Raw genomic sequence first — 20,070 nt, 5'->3', positions numbered from 1 at the left:
ATGTTAAGGCCCCAGGAGTCGAGCATACTCTACCTCCAGTTAGCCTTGACTAATTCATCAACTGTTGACTTCTACTACTTATTAGTAGCCTAGAAACTTTATGCAAGTTACTGAATTCGGCAAGGATATGAGCCAAAACTATGATCCAGAAAACCAAGTTCCATTCTTCACTTTGTCATTAAGATCTTGAAACATGGAAAAGTAATCTTAAAATCTGTCTCAATTCCTCTAGCATTCAAGCTTGGTATTTAATAGGCTGGTAGGAAGACTAGATCCCTTTCTTGACTACACCAATCTTTGAAGCTCTTGTCTAACAAACAGTTGGAACCTCCAGTCTTCAATTCAAAGGATTGCCTAGATATCTGAACCAACATATGGTGTGTGATACATCCCAAATACGTGCTTCCCAGCCTCTAATATCATCAGTTTAGTTATTATTGCCAAACTCAGAGGAAAAGTAGCTGAGGGGAAGGAAGTACAGGAGCTAGAAATTAACGCTCTACACTTTTTATTCCTTGAATGCCTTCAGACATTCTTTCCAGTGCTACATCTCTCTGGTCCTATCTAGCTTTCTGCCTGTGGGCCACAGATATAGTTTTTTCCTGTAATCTGGAGATGGAGTAATATGGAAATATGTTTAGGCCAATATCCTAATGAAATAATCAGATTATGTAAATATGTTGCAAGGATTTTGATAAGACTATGTTGAACTCTAACAAACACAAACTTCAAAGAGTATAATATTTCTAATACTAAAAAGGTGATGCCTTAAAAATTATGCTGTTCAAGAATTTTCCTTGAAAGGATTATTTTAAATTTGACTACTTCCTAAAACACACAAGATTAAAATAGAGCATTTATTGATGGAATAACAAAAGTGCTTTTCTTAAATATTCTTCAAAATACATTTGTACAACTTACAATAATATATCCAAAATAACTGTATATACAAAACATTACCTTGTTTTTTATGTATGTGCTTTTTCCCCAAAAAATTACAAAGTAACTTTTTTCTTTTTTGTCTTTTTCTTTTCTTTTTTTCTTTTTTTTCCTTTTTTGGCAAAATTCAACCTTAACAGAGGTGACAATTTTGAAGGTTGGATTAAGAAAATAGAACCTGAGGGAAATTGACACGCAAGAGTCAATGACAAGCAAGAATTTCTATGAGATTTTTTGTGTTGTAGTTTGTTAAATAAAAATGTTCTTGAGTGATACTTTTCACATTACAAAAATAAACCGAAATGAAGAAAGGTCACTGTAAAATGATGGAAACAGGATCTGTAGACTTGCTGCTTTTAGTATTTCAAATAGCCAACAGTGCTTGTCAAAAACGAATGCAAAGATCACAGCAGTGTACTCCTTCAGTCATATTTTTACTTTGTGTTTGGGGGAAGGGAGGGAAAGAGGTGGCCACATTCTAGTTTCTTTTTAATTGCTATTAATATGGTTTATCTGATTGGATCTGCGATGAATTTCTTCCAAGAAGCCCTCCAATTGCTCTATTAGCATTCGCTTTTTAAACCTGTATGGAAAAAGTAACAATTAGAAAAATATTTTTCAAAATGGCCCATTTTAGGATTTCAGAGGCATGAATTATAAAAATAAATCTGACAAACTACTGTGAAGATAAGACATACTTTGCAATGACCAAATGATCATCTAAACCTGGACACTACCTTAACAAAAAACAGATAAAATTAGATAAATGTTATTTCTAAGAGTATGGCATAATTTAGGTCCCAAAGCAATTACTGAAACATCAATCTTTTCGGCATACTTCAATGACATGAACATAAACAAAACAACAGCATTAGTATTTTAAAAAAAAAAAACCTGTTTCTAAAGACAGCAAAGTTAATCTAATTAGATCAAACTACAACAAATTCAAATTTTCCAAACCATAAGGGACCCATTATCATCTTTGTCTTAAATGATCTATAAGCCTGGGATCACAGCTGCTGTAAGGAATCAGATCATCTCATCTGCAGATGAGCAAAAATGAGGCCAAGTGAGATCCTTGACTTGCCCAAGGTCTCAAAGGGAGCAGGGAGCATAAGAGTCAGAATGTGAATATAGGTACTTCAGCTCCAAATCCAGTGTAAACTCCAAGTCCAGTTCCCTCATTTTCTAGATAAGGAAAAAGTGAAGAAACTTGGCCACAACCAGAGTGAGAAAGCTGGAACCAGAGCCAGGGCTCTTGGACTCCTAGGTCCAGTGCTGTGGCAAAACATGACCTATGCCCCTGACTCTACAAGTAAGCTATCTTCCAACAAAGAAAAGATGGTCTATTCACTCTAAAATCATTGTCTGGGCAGCACAGAGGTTGCTGTGAAACTAGCTAAAGTTTATTTGTATTATTGAGGAAACTGTACTAAATTATCTCTAAGGTTCCTTTCAGCTTTGAAATGCAAAGATTTTTAAGATTAAGTCAACAGCTCTACTTTATTCCATTCATACAAAGTTATCACAACAGCCTGATCTAGATTTTTCTCACCCCTGTTTTTAGGCATATAGATCAGCCAGAATTTTAGCTATACCACTATTGGTCCACTTAATTTTGAGAGGTTCCTCCCACCTAAAAACATATTCCATTCAATGTCTTATTTCTAATCACTAGCATTTATCATGATCTAACTACAATGACTAAGAAAAATCAAAGGCTGGAGAAACAAAGATAACAAACAAAGCAACAGATTGGGAGAGATGAGACAGTCCAAATTCCTCATGTTTGCTTACATAAAAACATTTATCCCATGGCTTCTGAGTATGAAGGTTTTTTTTTTTTTTAACTAGTGAAATGTTTATTAAAAGCAAAAAGATGTACATAAATGGGGGTCTATGTGTAGGGTGGGACATGCATATGCCTAAGTCAATACTCCACATAGAATACTGATTACATGCACTAGGTTAGGGGGTGGGAAACCTGTGGCCTCAAGGCTGCAGGTTCACTACCCCTGTACTAGACAGTCATTTTATAACGTTTGACAGTTTTGTTGTTCCAAGATTACATACCTTGATGCTTCTTTAATGACATTCTGTAAAAATATTAATCTTGTTTGCAAACTGCCTTGCACATGCTTCAGTAATGTGAAGATTCTTTCATATTCTTTAAAAAAAAAAGATGAAAAGCAGCATTTAAGTAAGTGGTTTTCATGAAGGTAACCCTTTTGCTAAATTATCTTTTGTAGGTGCTTGTTATAAAAAGAAATATTGACATGTTAAAATATGAAGATAATTCTGTATAAGTTTAACACTTTGATTTGTGATTTATAATGCATGCCAAATATATATGGTTAAAGAAAATAAATGTGAAGAAGAAAGTAATTTATACAACACTAATACTTTGAGACAGCTCCTATATCAAAGTAACAAATATAAAGCCATCAATTTTGTAGATAGTTTTATATAAGTCCAACCAAAACAAGATGTAAATAAATTTCTTTACTCAAGAATTTCTTGATCGTTAAGAAAAATTTTTAAGTAAAATTGACTGTTTATGAGAGAGGGGTAGAGAACTGATTTTTAAAACTCCACTTCGAGCTTTATGTGTTAAGATTTAGAGGATTTCAAATGGTTATATTATACATTATAAGTGTCTTGAGGGCAAGAATTATATTTTATTCATTTTTGTACTTCCCAAAGTTTTAGAAATAGCAGGTTACTCAATAAATGTTTACTAAATAAGTGAATAAAGTTATTATAGTGAATTGAAAGTTAAAATAATTTCCAATAAATAGCTATGTACTGTCTTTGGTGTGGTGGATAGAGCTGTGGGCCTTGAGTGAAGAAGACAGAAGTTCAAATCTGGCCTCAAACATTTACATGTGAACCTGAGTAGGTCACTTTACCTCTTTGCCTCAGTTTTCTCAACTATAAAAATGGGGATCACAACATCACCTACCTCTCAGAGTTATCAAGGGGATCAAGTAAGACAGTAATTGTAAAGTGCATAATACAGTGCCTGGCACAGGGTAGGCATGTAATAAATGCCTCCTTCCTTCCCCGCACATAACTGTTGTTAAGCTCATAACACTAAATACATCCCTATGCTCATGCTTAATCATGGTATTCAACTTCAAGAGACATTTATTAAATGGCTACAATGTTATACAGCATTATGCTATGGGAGACAAAAGGATTAAATAACATAGGATCTTGGACCTAATGGAGGTGATAAGCATATGAAACACTATCCTAGGCACAGTTAACCCTCAGTAAATGCTTGCTCATTAACTGAAATTAAAAGTATATACAGTGCAAAATCACAATCTTGCTACGGTTATATCTGCACGCTGTGAGAGGAATTTCAACTCCTGGAGAGCTGACTGTAGTCAAAATGGAACTGAGAGGGCAACGAAGGTCACTAAGCTCTGACTCAAAAATTGTCCAACGCTGAGACAGATTTAGGTCTGTATCACCAGTAGATTATACTCCCTCTATGGCCATGTAAAACAATCAATCGAATTTAAGGTATATCTGTACTAGCACGTACTTCTTCCTGGCTTTCGAATTTCCTTCATTATTTGTGCTTTTAATTCAATGTTGACCTCCTCGTGGCTTCTGCAATGCATCAATTTTTTCCCTTTATTGAGTGAAGATGCTGGTATGTTATCCTCAGCACATTGTTCTTTATCTCTTGGTTCCTCATGATTTTCTAAAAATCCACCCACAGTAAGGTCATTAGTTCCTAAATGATCATGGCCAAGAGCCTCTGTGTGATTGGTTGGTCGCTCCAGTAAACTGACTGGAGAAGAGGATGTTGAAAACTCCGAATCCATCGCATTCGGTGCAATGTCTGATGACAGTTGGTCTGCAACATGATTCTCAACCACGTCATCCACTGCCATATCATTAGTGGTTTCTGAAGCTAAAAACAAAGATGAGATAAGAGATCATAAAGACGGGGCCAAATGGGATGCATTTAATCAGAGACTATAGGAACATCATCTAAGACATATCGAATGATACAACTACAAAGCAACAAGGGTTGTGGTGATTATGTTTTCTTTAAAATAAATGTACAGGCAGTGGTTTTTAATTTCTATCATGTCCTGTACCTTTTAGATAAGGTACATTCCCTCATGTTAAAGAGAAATAACCCACATAATTTGTTTTCACGTTCAGCCCTTTGATTATTTTAACTTAGTGGAATACATGTTTACTCCTGGCATCTACCTCACTCAAGGGGATGGGCCATACCTGCCTCTCTCATTCCATCCTCCCTCAGGCATGCTAAGGAAGAACAATTAGACTTTACTAGCTATTATGATTTGCAAATGAGAGGTGATATTATGAGGCTTGGAAACTAAGAAGGTTCATTGTCCCCAAGTGTGAATCTCAGCCCTGGCTCATACTACCTGCCTGACTCTGGGGCAAATTCCTTGACTTCTCTCAACTTCAAAGGGTTTGGAAGAAATAGTCTCTGAGGTCACTGCCACCTAACAGTTCAGGCCTTGAATTCCGATTTAATAGAATCTATGCCACCCCACACACTGTCTGGTTCGAGATAATATTGTTCTGTGGACCAGTGGATAAAATGCTGGACCTGGAGTCAAGTAGATTTGAGTTTAAATCTTGCCTCACGAACACATTACTGAGGTTCCAGGCCTGTCTTGTCACTTCTCTGGGGCTCCAGCTGTCTCTTCTCTAAAATCCTTACCTCAAAGCTAAAGCTATAATGTGTGTAAAATGCACTGCAAACCTTACAGTGCTATGTAAATGTTAGCTACTATTCTTCCCAAATTTAAAATAGTAAATTCCCAAATTTAAACTGTACTACACCACAAGAATCACTTTCTCACATGTATAGGTTTAGATACTGTCATATTTTATAGACCTATGATTACAACCCTTGATAAATTTACGAGTCACAAATGACATTTTGAAAATGTCAAATCCCCTAAAACAGTAGCATGAATATACAAATGCTCAGTAGAGTTTATCCTTGAGGAAATGAAAAAAGAATTAATATGTACATGTAGACAAGTAAAATCATCTTTAGAAATATCTGATTCCTAATCAAATCACTATATCCAATATACAATAAGAAATAACTGAAGAGTAATCAAAAAGACAAAAAAAAGGTAGAAAAAAGATCAAAAAGTGTAACAAACTTTTGTGAAGAGGAAGAGGCTTAATAAGATCTGGCTGTGCTTGTGCAGTAGGTACAGGAGGCCCTTTTCCTCCAATATGATTGTTTGCAATTGGAGGACTCTGCTGCCTTCCTCTTAGAAGTGGAGACATACAACGCCGTCTTTTGGGGATCCCTTGCATATTTGGTTCTCCGGGTCGTTTGTGTTTATTCTGAGGTCCAGATACAAATTCATCTGCTTCATCTATCATCATACCCTATGAGTAAAATTGATTAGTCAGTCACAGTCAACAAGCACTCATTAAGCACCTACTCTATGCCAAACACTGTGCTAAATGCTAGCGACACAAAGAAAAGGCAAAAGACAGTTCCTTCCTTAAGAAACTCACAGTCTAATGGGGAAGACAACATGCAAACAAGACTATTTCATAATTTATAATAGATCACATCTGGCAAAATCAAGGTTCCAATTAAAAACACACATTATACACCTATAAGACCACTTACTACATATTCAATAATACAGCCAGGAAAAAAATCTGTTTAGTCCTCGGATGAACAAACTGAGATAACGTACAAAACGGAAAATTGAATACCTTTAAATTCATTTTAGTTTAAGACAATGGATGCCAGTAACTCTCAGTCTATTGCTTAGAAACATCCTAATCTTCATAAGCTTTAGAAAATATTAGTCCAGATTGGACAAAATGCCAAATAAGGAAATGAGGAAGGCAGAAAGATATGGAAGCTTTTTATGCCTAGTTTATGGGAAGGTATTGAGAAACAACTAAAGAAAACTGAATACAAAATCAATTTTTAAAAACTTCCCAAATGAAAGTTAAAAAAATAAATTGGAGAGAAGCCACCATAATGGTACTGAGGTTGATTTATTCCTGGAAAAACATATAGAACTCCTAATTACTTAAAGAATTCATGCTAAAAATACATGAAACACGCACGGCTTCTTAGTTTTGTTTTATAAAGCAAAAGTTGTTGAGTGTGGGGAGGCAGAGGAGGTAGAAGTGGGATTTTCCCTTCATGCTGAAGTCAGTACTAAATACACTCACTATATTGCAGTCTGTGGGGTTTTTTCCCTTCTTTTAGACAAAAATATCTTCAGTGTCAGATTTTGTCCCAGTTGCTATGCTAAACCCTGGTTCCTTTTATTTAAAAAGGAAGAGAATGAGGGGAATCAAACACAATTTTCATTCTGCCTAAAAGGTATGCACTGCTATTACTTCATTACTATTGCTGTTTTAACTTCTGTAATAAAAAATTACTGACTTTTTTGGTTCATGTTCCAGAAATTAGTTATTTTTAAATTATGCTGAATTTACTTTTGAAAAGGACTCTCAGTCATATTAAGAAAGACTTAAAAAAACAGTTACCTTCTTGTCTAGCTTGAAGGGGTTCCCAAATGTATGTAGCCTTCGAGGCTGGTCAGGGTCAAGCTCTCTAAGAGGAGAGGGTATCTGCTTGAGGTACTCTTGGTAGTTCCCCATTTGTGCTATAGGAACACTGTGCACTTGATCTAACAAAACAGAACCAAAATAAGAAATTCTGCAAAATTAATTTCATCAGACTGTATAGATAATCAGTTATCAAACTTTCATCAGGATAAATTCCAACTGAAATTATTAGTGTGGAAATAAAGTCTTTAAAATGTAAAATATGTTGGCATAATTTCTATTATAGTGATTTTGCTCCAACTTTTCAGAATACTATAAATATTCACTGGCATAGATTGAAGTCCAATGAGAAATCCTACTATGAAAATTCATGTTTCTTCCACTACACCTGCTATCAACACAACCTTCTAGAAACAAGCAACAAATGTTACTTAGTAAAAGGAGAGAATGCCTTGGATCCACGAGTAGAACTTCCTGTAAACACTGGTGTTCTATGGTATCAATGGTACCTTAGCAGCATCACTTAAAGTGCAAGTCTTTAATTCAGAGAAAATGTACTAAAACTTCATGTAAGCTTGGTAGTAATGGTATCATGTTTATACGAACCACAAAGAAAATACAAATAATTAATCAGTAGTCTAACCTTCATCTTGACCTTTAAGATATTTACGGGTTGTCTTCAAAAGATTAGATCTCATCCTTGTTAAGTGATCCAAAAGATTTCGTCTGGGTATATCATAAGCATTTCTAAAGGTCTGCGGCTTCAAATCCTAAGGTTAAAGTATTAAGAGGGAAAATTTAAATCAATACTTTCACAACTGGAATAGAAATACAGTAAACTCTCTTATCTGTGAAATGGTTAGAGAACAGAATATTCTACTTAGCCAGTTTAGCCTGCAAAAAGGGGAAGAATGTTCTAATAATCAGAAGTATACAATAATGGAATGGGTTGTCTAAAGTAGTAAACTTCCACCACTGGAACCGCTTGAGCAGAGTCTGGGTGACCACTGGTCAGAGGCCTTTATAGCACACCTTTAAGGTCTTTTCTATTGGTACACCTTATGAAATATATGGTTAATGGAACTCTATGGTATACACAAATTATCAGTTTTCAAAGAATCAGAATAATTTATTTCAAACACAAATGATACTAATCTTGAATAATTGAGGAAATATTTCAGAACTGTGCAGTGCCTCGGGTCACCATTATGAACACCAGTGACTACCATACTGTAAACATGTGGAAGTGTTCTTAAAGAGTTCTGATAGGCAGAACATCAGATAACAGAGAGTTTCTTGTATTGAACAACAAAGGAGCATATTGGAGGTGGTACTATTATGTACAACAATTACCTTATTCAGCAAAGCAACTTGGAACCCAGTGTATTCCTTCATGTTGAGGTCTAGAAGTCTGTGAGGAACTTCCTCATTAATTCCCTGTAGCAGATGTTGAAAATCTTTCCTATATGCCATTGACAGATTGTGTGATCGGCTTCGGACCTTAATTCCAGTTTCCTGCACTACTTTTTTGCCTACAGATCCGATGACTCTATCAGATTCTATTTTGGCCTTAATTCAAAATAAATAGAAGTTGACATGATATATTCTAAACATTTTAATCAGATTATAAAAATAAAAAAGTTTTAAATCTTATGTAAAAGATTCAGTAAAAATGTGATACACTATGAAAAATCATATATAAGAAACAAAAATCTCATTCACATGGTTATGGATTACCACAATTCTAAGTCATCTGAGCATGGTAAAATTTCACATAGAGGAGCTGAATTCACTACGTAAAAATTTTTTTTTATTTCTTAAGACTCCCATGTTAACAGCTACTATACTACACTATGGCAGCTACAGAATGTCACTGAACCATACATGATAATATATAATCACACTCCGGAGTGAAGAGAAGGCAGGGGGAAAAAACCTCACCAATATTTACCCATAATGACTTCTTATCCCACACAATGAAGTTTTTAGACAAATACCAAAAAGCAGAGTGATATAGTTTTATAAAGATTATTAGAGAGAGAAAAAAGGCATTAAACAGAGGAATTTTTTTAAAATAGAAGTAAATAGTCTTTTGACTTTTCCTACTGGTCCATTAGCATTTTAGTCAACAGCCAATTTCCAATGGGAAAATGTCCAGTTCCCAACTGTCAGAAGTCCTAAGCATGTACTATACGTCATAGCACACTAATAATTTGGTAAGATAAAGCATCATTTGTTGACTGTTTTCAGTCCCTACTTCACTGACACAATATCTTCATTTACTTTGAATTATGGCCATTATGATAGAACTTGTTGCTTTTTGGGTTTTTTTTTTTTTTAGTGTGCCCAAGAAACTTTAAAAAAGAAAAAAGAAAACCCACATATTTTAATATATACAAAAGAAAATAACGCTACTTCCAATAAAAACAACCTCCAACAAAAACTTCAAATCAAATATGCAATGTCTACCTCAAAGAAACTAGCATGAGATCACAAATAAGGAATTATAAAACCTTAAGACTATAAATTCAGTGCATACAGACCACATGTACATCATCTTATCTAAGATTTATTCCATGAATGATTTCTCATTTTCTTATCAATTTTAAAATTACTAAAATATAAAAACTTTTAATATCAATTTGGGATCTAAGTACTGAGCCATCCTAATGATAACTGAGTTTAAGTGAAGCCAAACTGTCTGAATCAGTAAGACTGGCTCCAGTCTTATTCACTGTCTTAAATCCCAGTTCAAAATTTTTAGTAGTTTCCTATCTAATGATACTTCTACTTATTAACATTACCTGTTGACTCAATTTTTTGAGGTATGAAATGACACTATAACTAAGTCCATATTCCACACTGTCTGCTATAAGGTTAGGTGCTCCCATCATTCTAACAGCTTTCTTCAGGGGCTAAGAAGAAAAAAGAGAGAAACCATTTTTCAGTATTGAATCTTGACTTACCATTAAAATATTAAAAGGACTTTTATGCATGAGTTACTGGATGAGAAAAAGTCATGTCTGAAAACGTAAAGCAGTTTCTTTCTCACCTCAAATATTACAGTAAGAAAATGGAACTGCAGTAGCACAAATAAAAGGTAAAATAATCAGCCATTTAACTATTTAAAAAACATAACACTGGAGATATTATAAAGGATAAAATCAATCCTATTTTCATCTTTTCAGTTATGTTTCACTTATATACTGAATAACCATTATTAGTATCTGAAAACAAGAGACATCATTACATCAAAGCCCAAGGGAAAAAACTGTTGAGTCATGCCCGACTCTTCATGAGTGGTCTGCATTTCCTTCTTCGGTTCATTTTTACAGAAGGGAAAACTAAGGCAAACAAGGTTAAGTGATTTGTCCAGGGTCATACAGTTAGTAAGAGTCTGAGGCCACATTTGAACTCAGGTCTTCCTGTCTCCAGGCCTGCACTCTATTCACTGTGCCACTTAGCTACCTGCAGGAACTCATTTGAATTAGATACTTTTGAGAAATCCACCACTACTACTACTAGGGAGTTTGTAGATCAGTGCTCTTCCCACACCATTCAAATTATCCTGTATTTACCTATAGAAATGTTGCATTCCCTCTCCCTCTCACCCACCCATGGAAACAGACTCATTACTTTTTTTTTCCAAACTTTTCTCTTCTCTGAGCCTTAGCACAATAACTTGTATTATTCATTATAAGTACATATAAGTATATATATATATATATATATATATATATATATATATATTATGTAAGTGTATATATAAGTCGTATAAGCAGGCGCTGAATAAATGCTGGTTGAAGGACAGAATATTACCAATAATAAAAACTGTTAAGCTCACAAAACTTGTTAAATATAATCCTTTTTATTCATCTCTCTTTGCCTCTCAAGCACACTCCTTTACAATCCTCCCCTAGATGGGATGTCCTAGGATTCACCAGGGTGCAGTGGAAAGAATAACACTCCTCGGGTCATAAGATGTAGGTACGAATCACGACTCTGATACTTACTAGTTCACTGTAACCTGGAATAAGTCACTGGACTCGTCTAAGCTTGTTTCCTCATCTATAAAACAAGATGAACAGTGGCACTACCTACTTCAAAGGGCTGTTTGGATGGTCAAGGGAGACAATACGTAAAGCATTTTCTACCTTTAAATGACCATATACAGGTAAGCCATCATTATTACCATGTCACCTTCTTCACAGAAAACAAAGACAGCTAGCCAGCTCCAGCAAGTATTCCTGTCATCGTCGCCTCAATGTATCTTTTGCCCTTCTTTGTGTCACTAGCATTTGAGTTCCTAGCACACAGTAGAGTGTGTTTAATAAAATGGTTGTTGATTCACTCTCCAGTGAAAAATTCATCCTTCCTTTAGGGCTGTTAGATGACAGTTGTGCTGACTCCTAAATCTCTATCTTTAATTCTGACCTCTCACCTGCACACAATTTCTCTCCAACTATCGACAAGATGCCTACACCTGGACGTCACGTCAACTCAAAATAAACACATCAAAAGTTAATTCATTACCATATGTACAAGTGCTCTCATCCCCAATGACTATTTCTGATGATAAAACTCCTATTCATTTAGCTTCCCTATCTCTCAACCTTTTAATATCTGATTCTTCCCATTCCCTGATTCCCTATTACCCAATCTTTCAAGAAATCTCATTGTTCGTTCCTTAAGAATGTCTCTCACATCGATACGTTCTTCACTATTTCTCAGACTCATTTGTTCCTTTCCATTTCTGAAATTCATTCAATCCTCACATTTCACTTTAGACAGGTCCTTCATTACACTTATTTCTAGACAACTGCAACAACATATTAGCTGAATTCTCTTACTCAGGCTCTCTACTCTTCAAATGAAGCTAATTTTAAGACATTATTTTCAACATTTCATTTCTTTGCTGCGATCTGGTCCAACTGCTCTGGAAGATAGTTTGGAATGATGCACTCCTAGGTATGCGTATATGTACACACACACACACACACACACACACACACACACACACACACACAGAAATGAAAAGTCCTATACATAACAAAATATTCAACTGTGGTATGTGAATGTGACACAATTACTGGGTGAAGAATTCAGAGAAACATGGGAAGATTTTGTGAACTGACACATTGTGTGTATAAAGAACCAGGAAAATAACATACACGATGACTATGACGATGTGCAGCCCAACCCCCGACTGTTGCTATGGAGAGTTGGTGGGACTGGTGGTATCTGCTGCATCTATGCATTATCAAGAGAGCCTCGAATCTCTAAAGGCTTCTTTCCAAGGTCAAAATCAAATTGCCTCTGGAGACTGAAAACTTGGGTTTCGAATATTAATTCTGTCATATACTCCTACTTCTGTCACTTTGGCCAAACCACAACTTCTTCAGAACTGGTATTCTCTATGATACAGCCCAGATGAACCCTTTGGTCTCTGCTATCTCTGGAGCTATGGTCTTATGATTCTAAGTTACAGATTTTCATGTAACTGGGAGTGTTATCAGAAGAAAAGATAAACTGGCATCAGAAAAGGTTAATTTTAGTTGCCAAGTGGAAGCATAAAATCACTGGCATTACACAGTAGCATTCTGGCTATCTATGTTGCTGTTTTTAAATGACATCTAGCAATGTTTAATATCAATTTGGGGAGATTCCTGATCACCTAAAGCTTTGGAGTGGAATTCTCTTCATCCATGTTTTAAATAACCTGAACAAAACTTAACTGAACCACTCACTTGAGCAGTTATCCAAGGCTCTGTGACAGTATTACTGAAATTTTTTCAATACAAATGAACTATCTGCCAACTCCATAGAAGGATCAGTGGAATGACCACATATCCTTTGAGTATGCTATGCCCAAATTTCCTAATTTGCATAGGCTATTGAGCAGTTCCAACACTCATTTTCAAAGCTCTGATAAAATATTTAGTATTTTAGATTAGTGTTCATTTAGGTACAACTTTTAACACATCTAAAATTATCTATAATAGAATTCCAGCTAAGAAGAATTTAAGTTCCCATTCTACATAAATCTACAAGTTCCTATTTGCCATAAGTGGACCCTTATTTATTCTACTCAAGAGACCTAGTTCAACTTATTGCCTTCCATTCTCATTTCACCAATCCTAGTATGGAATTTCCTAGATAACCAAGGCAATTTTGTATAAATATAGTCTGCTTTATGAAAACTCACACTCATTCACCTGAGAGATATTCTAAAAGTATTAGCCAACTGTCTTTTCTTACTGTGGAAAGTAGGACAAATTCTGAGGCTCAGAGCTGAGCGACGTGTTCATGCATGGTAGCATAGCTAGGAAGTATAAGAGCTGAGAGCTGAACTCAAGCATCATAACCCCAAGTCGAACATATCGATTCGCTGCAAATTTCTGAATACTCTCCTTTGCAGTAACTACACAATGGCCATCTAAATATATGATAGTACAAAGTGATGAACTCAAAAGGACAAACTTTCATTATAACAAATGAAACAAATATTAACTATATGACTGATCCTCTATTTTTAAAAAAAAGTGTTCACAATCTTACCCCAAGATAGTAGGGAGGCATGGTCTTCAAATAACTTTCAAATGACTGTCTCCATTTTATTGTTGGCTTTGCTTTATGCACCTTGAACAAGTCATCTAAAAATATATAATATGCAGAAACCACCACAATTCAGTATTCAGAAACAGAAAAGTCAGTTTCAAATTTATTAAAGTCATGTACCTTTAGATTTGTAAAAAGGTAAATCAGATGTAAGCCTGAACCAGTTACCAGTCAATGAAATTTCTGATTTCTAGTCTTTTCTCTTAGAAAGACATTTCAAATGCAGACTGAAATATGGGAGAAAATTCTGAATAACTATAAGCTAAGGTTTCAAATGAAATTTCGTAAAAAGAAAGGTAGGGTTATAAAAATACAGTGAAAACCCATTATAATACATCACCTAAATACTGAAGATCTAGATATAACAGATCCCAGGAGTTACCAACATGAGAGAGAGGGTTCGCCACAAAATATAGAGATAACAGTGCTGTAACCACCATTATTTAGCCTGAGATGATTGTAGGGGTAGTAGGGGGTCATCTCTAATAGTTGTGCTGCTTAGCATCAATATTAGAGGTGTCTAGAAGCCAACAATTTTGAATGTTTACTATATCATTATTTTGGGTGAAATAACACTTTGACTTTTAATATCTGTCAGAGAGAAAATAAGGCAGTTAAATTCATGCAAAGAAAAAACATTTCCAAATTAAAGTACATACACATATGTATACATACATATATATATAAACCTTTTCATTTTATAAAGATACAAGCAACTGTTCTGGACTCCCTTTGATTAACACATTTTCAGTAATGTACACACTTCCAAAACATGATCAAACATTAATGTTAGAAAAAAAAATTACTACCAAAAATAACTCTCAAAATTTGTTTTTCTAAAATTATTTTTTCATACACTGAACTACAGGAAATTTTACAAGTATTACTTACCTAAAAGAGGAAGGAGGACTGGATAATTATAAGGCATCACAAATAAATTGACACAATTCAATGCTGTACTAGCTTTCAAGTAACCAAAAGGATGACCAAGTTCACTATATTTTGCACTATTGCTCACATATACCTGTTAAAAGAGTCATAAAAGCTTGGTAAAACTGATAATTGCTACTAATGATTCATCAATTAAAAATTTCGTAAATTTATAATTTATTTCTAAATCACTATAATGTTTAGCTTACCTGCCAACAGGTTTGAGGGGATTTCCTTTCCAGGATAAACTGAGTCAATGGTGAAGGTTCTAACTCATATTTGTCAAAAGGCAGTTTATCAATAACCATTGGTTCACAGTCAGTACAAGAAAACTTCACCACAGGGTGTGATGTCCGAGGTGGCTAAACAGAAAGATATGATGATCATCATCAAAATGCTTCAACAACTCTTATCCATTCTTAATGAAAAGACACCAAGAACAAGAAGGCCCCATCAACTACAAAATAATGAGGTTGGAGTGGATAACCACTAATGGTCCCTTCTAGCTCTAAATTTACGATCGATCTTATAATTTATTTATGACATTTAAGAATGCAATCAAAAGGCATATCCAGAGTAATAAAGATAATATTCCTTTCCTTTTTCAAACATTTAAGCTTCTCTCCTTTCACTATTATTAATCCCTGTCCCCTAAAAATCCTGGTATGAGAAAACTTAAATTTCACAGAAAACTTTTTTTTAAATTTGCATGGGGGCAGGAGGAGAGGTGGGCAGGGAAGGAATCCTTCAGGATACTTAGGCTGGCTTTATTATATTAAAGAAATCACTATGATAATTTCTCTGGAATTGCAGTCACAAAGCTGACTACAATTAAGGGCTATATTATAGTATATAATAAATGCTTATTAACGATGGACAATTTAGTTGGACAACAACATGGTAAATAAAAATCAACCATATCCTGAGGAATATTCCCCTGTAAGGTAATGAAAACCACAAAGCAAAATTCCTACTGTTTGTGTGGTGGCAACAGTGACCTAATCAGGAAAGTGGAATCTAAGGGGTAACTTATTACAAAGTATTTGTTCCTGATAAATTCAAAACACTGACTTATGGACAAAGCAGGATCTATTCATTATCTCATTGTTAAAGATCACTTTTCAACTACTATCAAAACCCATGAAATCTCTCACTGTGATTAGGAGGCATGAAATGATCAAGAAAGCACTTGCTTTACTAACAACCAGGAACAATGGAAGTTAAGACATGGACGATCATTGTCAAAGGCAGTAAATACACACTTGTTATCTAAACCAAAATTATTTTCCTGAGGCACATAAAGGCATTGACTTTTCCTTGGGGCATACTCTTATAAAACAGACTAAATAGTGCACTTTCTATTTTAATGCCTAAGTGTCTTCAGCGACATTACTGAAATCTGTAAATGACTTAACTGCAATCTTTTTTCCATGTCTAATAAACCTGACACAACTGTACACTTCTGGAGGGCACCTAGTACATAGCAAGTGCTGAATAAATTTATTTCTAATACAGAAACAGAAAACAGCTTCTTGCCTCAACTCCCCTCCTTACTCTGCCAATCACATCTCTCAGTTCTTGTAGTGCCTAAGAATGTATAGGGTGTCCCTAAAGTCTGGACACATAAGCAAAAATATATGTTTTCATTTAATTGGAATATAACAGACCTTAGCTCCCTTGACTTCTTTTTCTGGGGAAAGCTAAAGGAGAAGGTGTAATCAATGAAAATCACAGATGCGACATGCTTGATTGAACGCATAAAGAGTGAATGTGCTAAAATTGACAGCAATGTGGAGTTATTGCATTGAGTTCATGTGAATCTTGCAAAGCGCATCAATCTTTGCATCACAAATGAATTGAAGATGTTATCTGTTAATATTGCAATTAAGTAAAATGTTGTTGAAAATTTCATTCATTTCATTTCTTGAAAATATGCATTTCTGCTTGTGTCCAGACTTTAGGGACACCCTGTAGTTCACCTGGACCAAGCAAAGAGCAGCAAGTTGCTCTCATTAGAGCTCCTTGTTTATCTTGAGTAGCCTATCTCCCTTTATCAGCCATATTTATTCTATCCTTCCCTGTCCTCCCTCTCAATAATTAACATATAAAATCCTCCAGCTTAAAAAAGAGGTTTTCTCTTTTTACTCTCTAACTAAAAAATAAACTTAAATGGCTTCTCAGTACCTACCAAATAAAGTCCAAACTCCTTAGCCTTTCACATTGGGTGTCCATATTAACTTTCCATCATAATGCCTCACCAACACCTCCATACCAACATAAAACCCATTCACCTACCAAACTGGTCTCACCATTCCTAGAAATAACAGTTTTCTCTTTCCAGACCTTTGCCCACACTGTTGCTTCTACTTGGATATTTTGCCTGAATTCTGCCTGAGGAAATAGTAATTCAAGTAATTCAAGACCCAACTTAAATATAATTTGATTTACAGTCATCCCTGATCAACTCCAACAGAAATGCTCTCTTCTCCTTCTTCTTGCCTCCCACTGTATTTTGTACTACTCTTATGGTACAAGCTAACTCAAAACTATGGTTGTGTTTTATCTGGAAAGAATATTGAGTGTAGGTCTAGGCTGTGCCACTAACTTGCTATGTGACCTTAGGCAAAATGATTTATTTCTATGAATCATAGTTTTCCTCATCTAAAAATGAGATTATGATAGCTCTTAAAATTCCCTTCTCTCCTTTCAACTTTGAGATTATATGACTTTACTAAATTATATGCTTCTTGAGCACAAAGACCTTCATTATCTACTCCCTAAGCACAGATCTGCCTTTGATAAGATTTGGTATCCCTGTTGTTACCCTCCATATATGAACTCAACAAATATGCCAGTTACGACTGACTTTGTAAAACACTATAATGCAACCAAAATACAATAGTGCATATATTTCTGGTTATACCACATGAAAAATGCAATAGATTCATAAAAGGTCTAGAAAGCACTTAACATAAAATAATCAAGGGCAACTGAGGGACTTTCCTTTTGAGAACTAAAATAATTTGGAAGCTTAAATGTTAGCAATGCTGGGAACGGACTGTACTGAAGTCACCTGTGATCTTATAATGACCAATACAGTCCCTCCCAGGGAGACTAAGTAGTGTACTGGAGAGGGCTGGTCTCAAAATTAGGAAGAGCAAGTGTTCAAATCCTGCCCCTGACACATACTAGATTTGTAGGCATGAGCAAGCTACTTAGAATTTCAGAACTGCAAGCAACTCTCTAAGGATATACATTGTAGATCTGTGTTTGGTAGTTTCCACACTGAGATCCCAATGGGAAAATTTCAGGTCCGGATCTACCCCCAAATTAACCAGACATCCCCAAATCTAGTTTGCACATCCCTATATTCAAGATAAGAGACTATGCAGAATTATTTCTTAGCTATTCACAGTCTTGTTCCATGCTAACTTTCTATCTTCTCATCCCACTCTCTCAACACATAACCATCTTCCTACCAAACAGGTTAATAAATGAATATGTAATACAATAATATATATAAAAACCTCTCTACACATCGAAGATATTTCTAAAGCAATGTAAAAACATGTCTTCATTTCGGTTTACTTATTACCCATTCATTTTATGGTGGTATCAATTAAAAAGCAGAGCTCTATGACAAATTCACACCTACGCACTTTTTCAAACACTAATCAGACTTACATATTAATCACTAATACTATTATATGCTCATTTGGGGATGTCATGGAGGGAATTCTCAGTTGAGGACTGAAGTATCCTGTTGCACTAGGTGAACTGTAAGGTTCCTTCCAACTTTTTTTAAATTAAACATTCTAGATTAAGAGTGAATTCCTGACAGAAACTGAAGCCTAAATACTGTCACATTATAAATGCCACAAAAGAAGAAGAGAAAAATAGGATGGGCACAGAAGGATAATGATACTATAAAAGAGGATAGAACTTGGGAGTTAGAGGAGAACCTACATTCAAATATAGGCTCTGCTACTTTTTTTTTTTATTAATGTGAACACGGAGAAGGCCAACCTCCCTGGTCTCAGTTTCTCCATTAAAAAAAAATAAAAAAAGAGGGCGTTCAACTCAAGGTTTCTTCCAGAGCCATATCCTCCATCTTACAGACGTCAACTCCATAATCTTAGGGAACTTAACTCCTCCCACAATTTCTCTGTCTCAAGCTGCCCATTAATAACTACCACTAACATTTGTTAAGCTGTCACTGTAATAAGCACGATGAATCAAGGAGATCTGGCTGGGTTAGATGGCCTCTAACATCATTTTCAACACTAAATATGCTTCTATGATGTTCCAAACAGTGACTCTGTTCCTCCATCTTGAAAGATTTAACTATTCCATTCATACATCAGTTATGTGAAAAGAAAATGTTAGGAAATGGGAGGGATCATCTAACCTCATAATTTTATAAATGAGAAAAATGAAGCCCAGAAAGACCAGCAGAAAAGGAACTTGACTAAGATCATACAGTTAAGTGAATTAAAAAAGGGGGGGAAGGGGGAGAGAGAGAGAGGAGGGACCAGACTTCCAATTCCCAATCCTGGAATATTTCATTATACTGGTTCCACTAATACAATGACAAGGAAACCTTTTCCTGCTACGGGAACCTAAACAATGGGTAAAGAAAATGATGGCGTCTTTCCACTAAGTATAACTTTTAAATCACACAACTTCTCATTTGATGAACAAGAGTTCTCATTCAAATATTCTCCCTTACTCACATACAATGCTTATAAAGAAGTGGTCACCTGTGCTCAGGATGGTATAATGGAATGAATACTATACTGAAGGAATGAAGTTTTAGTGCCAAATAGAATTTTCTGGTGCTAGTAGCTCTGCTACGAGTTACTATGTAATCTTGGGTAAATCACTGAACCTCCATAAAGTGAGGCAGCAGGTTTCTCTTTCAGTTCTGATAGTCTATCATAGGTGGTACATAGACTATACAAGACTGAAAGGTGAAAAGTGCAGAACTAAGACAATAAAAAAGAGGGTATTCAATTCAAAGTT

At 35.2% G+C, this 20,070-nt stretch overlaps 1 protein-coding gene across 2 annotated transcripts in view; it reads right to left on the bottom strand.

Moving 5' to 3' along the window:
* Positions 1-843: 843 nt before the first annotated feature.
* INTS6 (integrator complex subunit 6) overlaps positions 844-20,070 on the bottom strand; it is an 83,529-nt gene continuing 64,302 nt past the window's right edge. For both annotated transcript variants that reach the window (XM_036746757.1, XM_036746758.1), the window contains 11 exons: positions 15,258-15,410; positions 15,010-15,142; positions 14,059-14,153; positions 10,305-10,415; positions 8,854-9,069; positions 8,144-8,270; positions 7,480-7,622; positions 6,114-6,348; positions 4,493-4,867; positions 3,013-3,106; positions 844-1,522 (listed from right to left, as the gene is read on the bottom strand). In XM_036746757.1, coding sequence (XP_036602652.1) covers positions 1,429-1,522; positions 3,013-3,106; positions 4,493-4,867; positions 6,114-6,348; positions 7,480-7,622; positions 8,144-8,270; positions 8,854-9,069; positions 10,305-10,415; positions 14,059-14,153; positions 15,010-15,142; positions 15,258-15,410 — 1,776 coding nt within the window. In that variant the 3' untranslated portion in view covers positions 844-1,428. The remainder of the gene's footprint in view (positions 1,523-3,012; positions 3,107-4,492; positions 4,868-6,113; positions 6,349-7,479; positions 7,623-8,143; positions 8,271-8,853; positions 9,070-10,304; positions 10,416-14,058; positions 14,154-15,009; positions 15,143-15,257; positions 15,411-20,070) is intronic.

The sequence above is a fragment of the Trichosurus vulpecula genome, chromosome 2, assembly GCF_011100635.1.
Source record: "Trichosurus vulpecula isolate mTriVul1 chromosome 2, mTriVul1.pri, whole genome shotgun sequence".
Taxonomy (NCBI): Eukaryota; Metazoa; Chordata; class Mammalia; order Diprotodontia; family Phalangeridae; genus Trichosurus; species Trichosurus vulpecula.
This window is presented reverse-complemented; position numbering and strand designations above follow the sequence as displayed.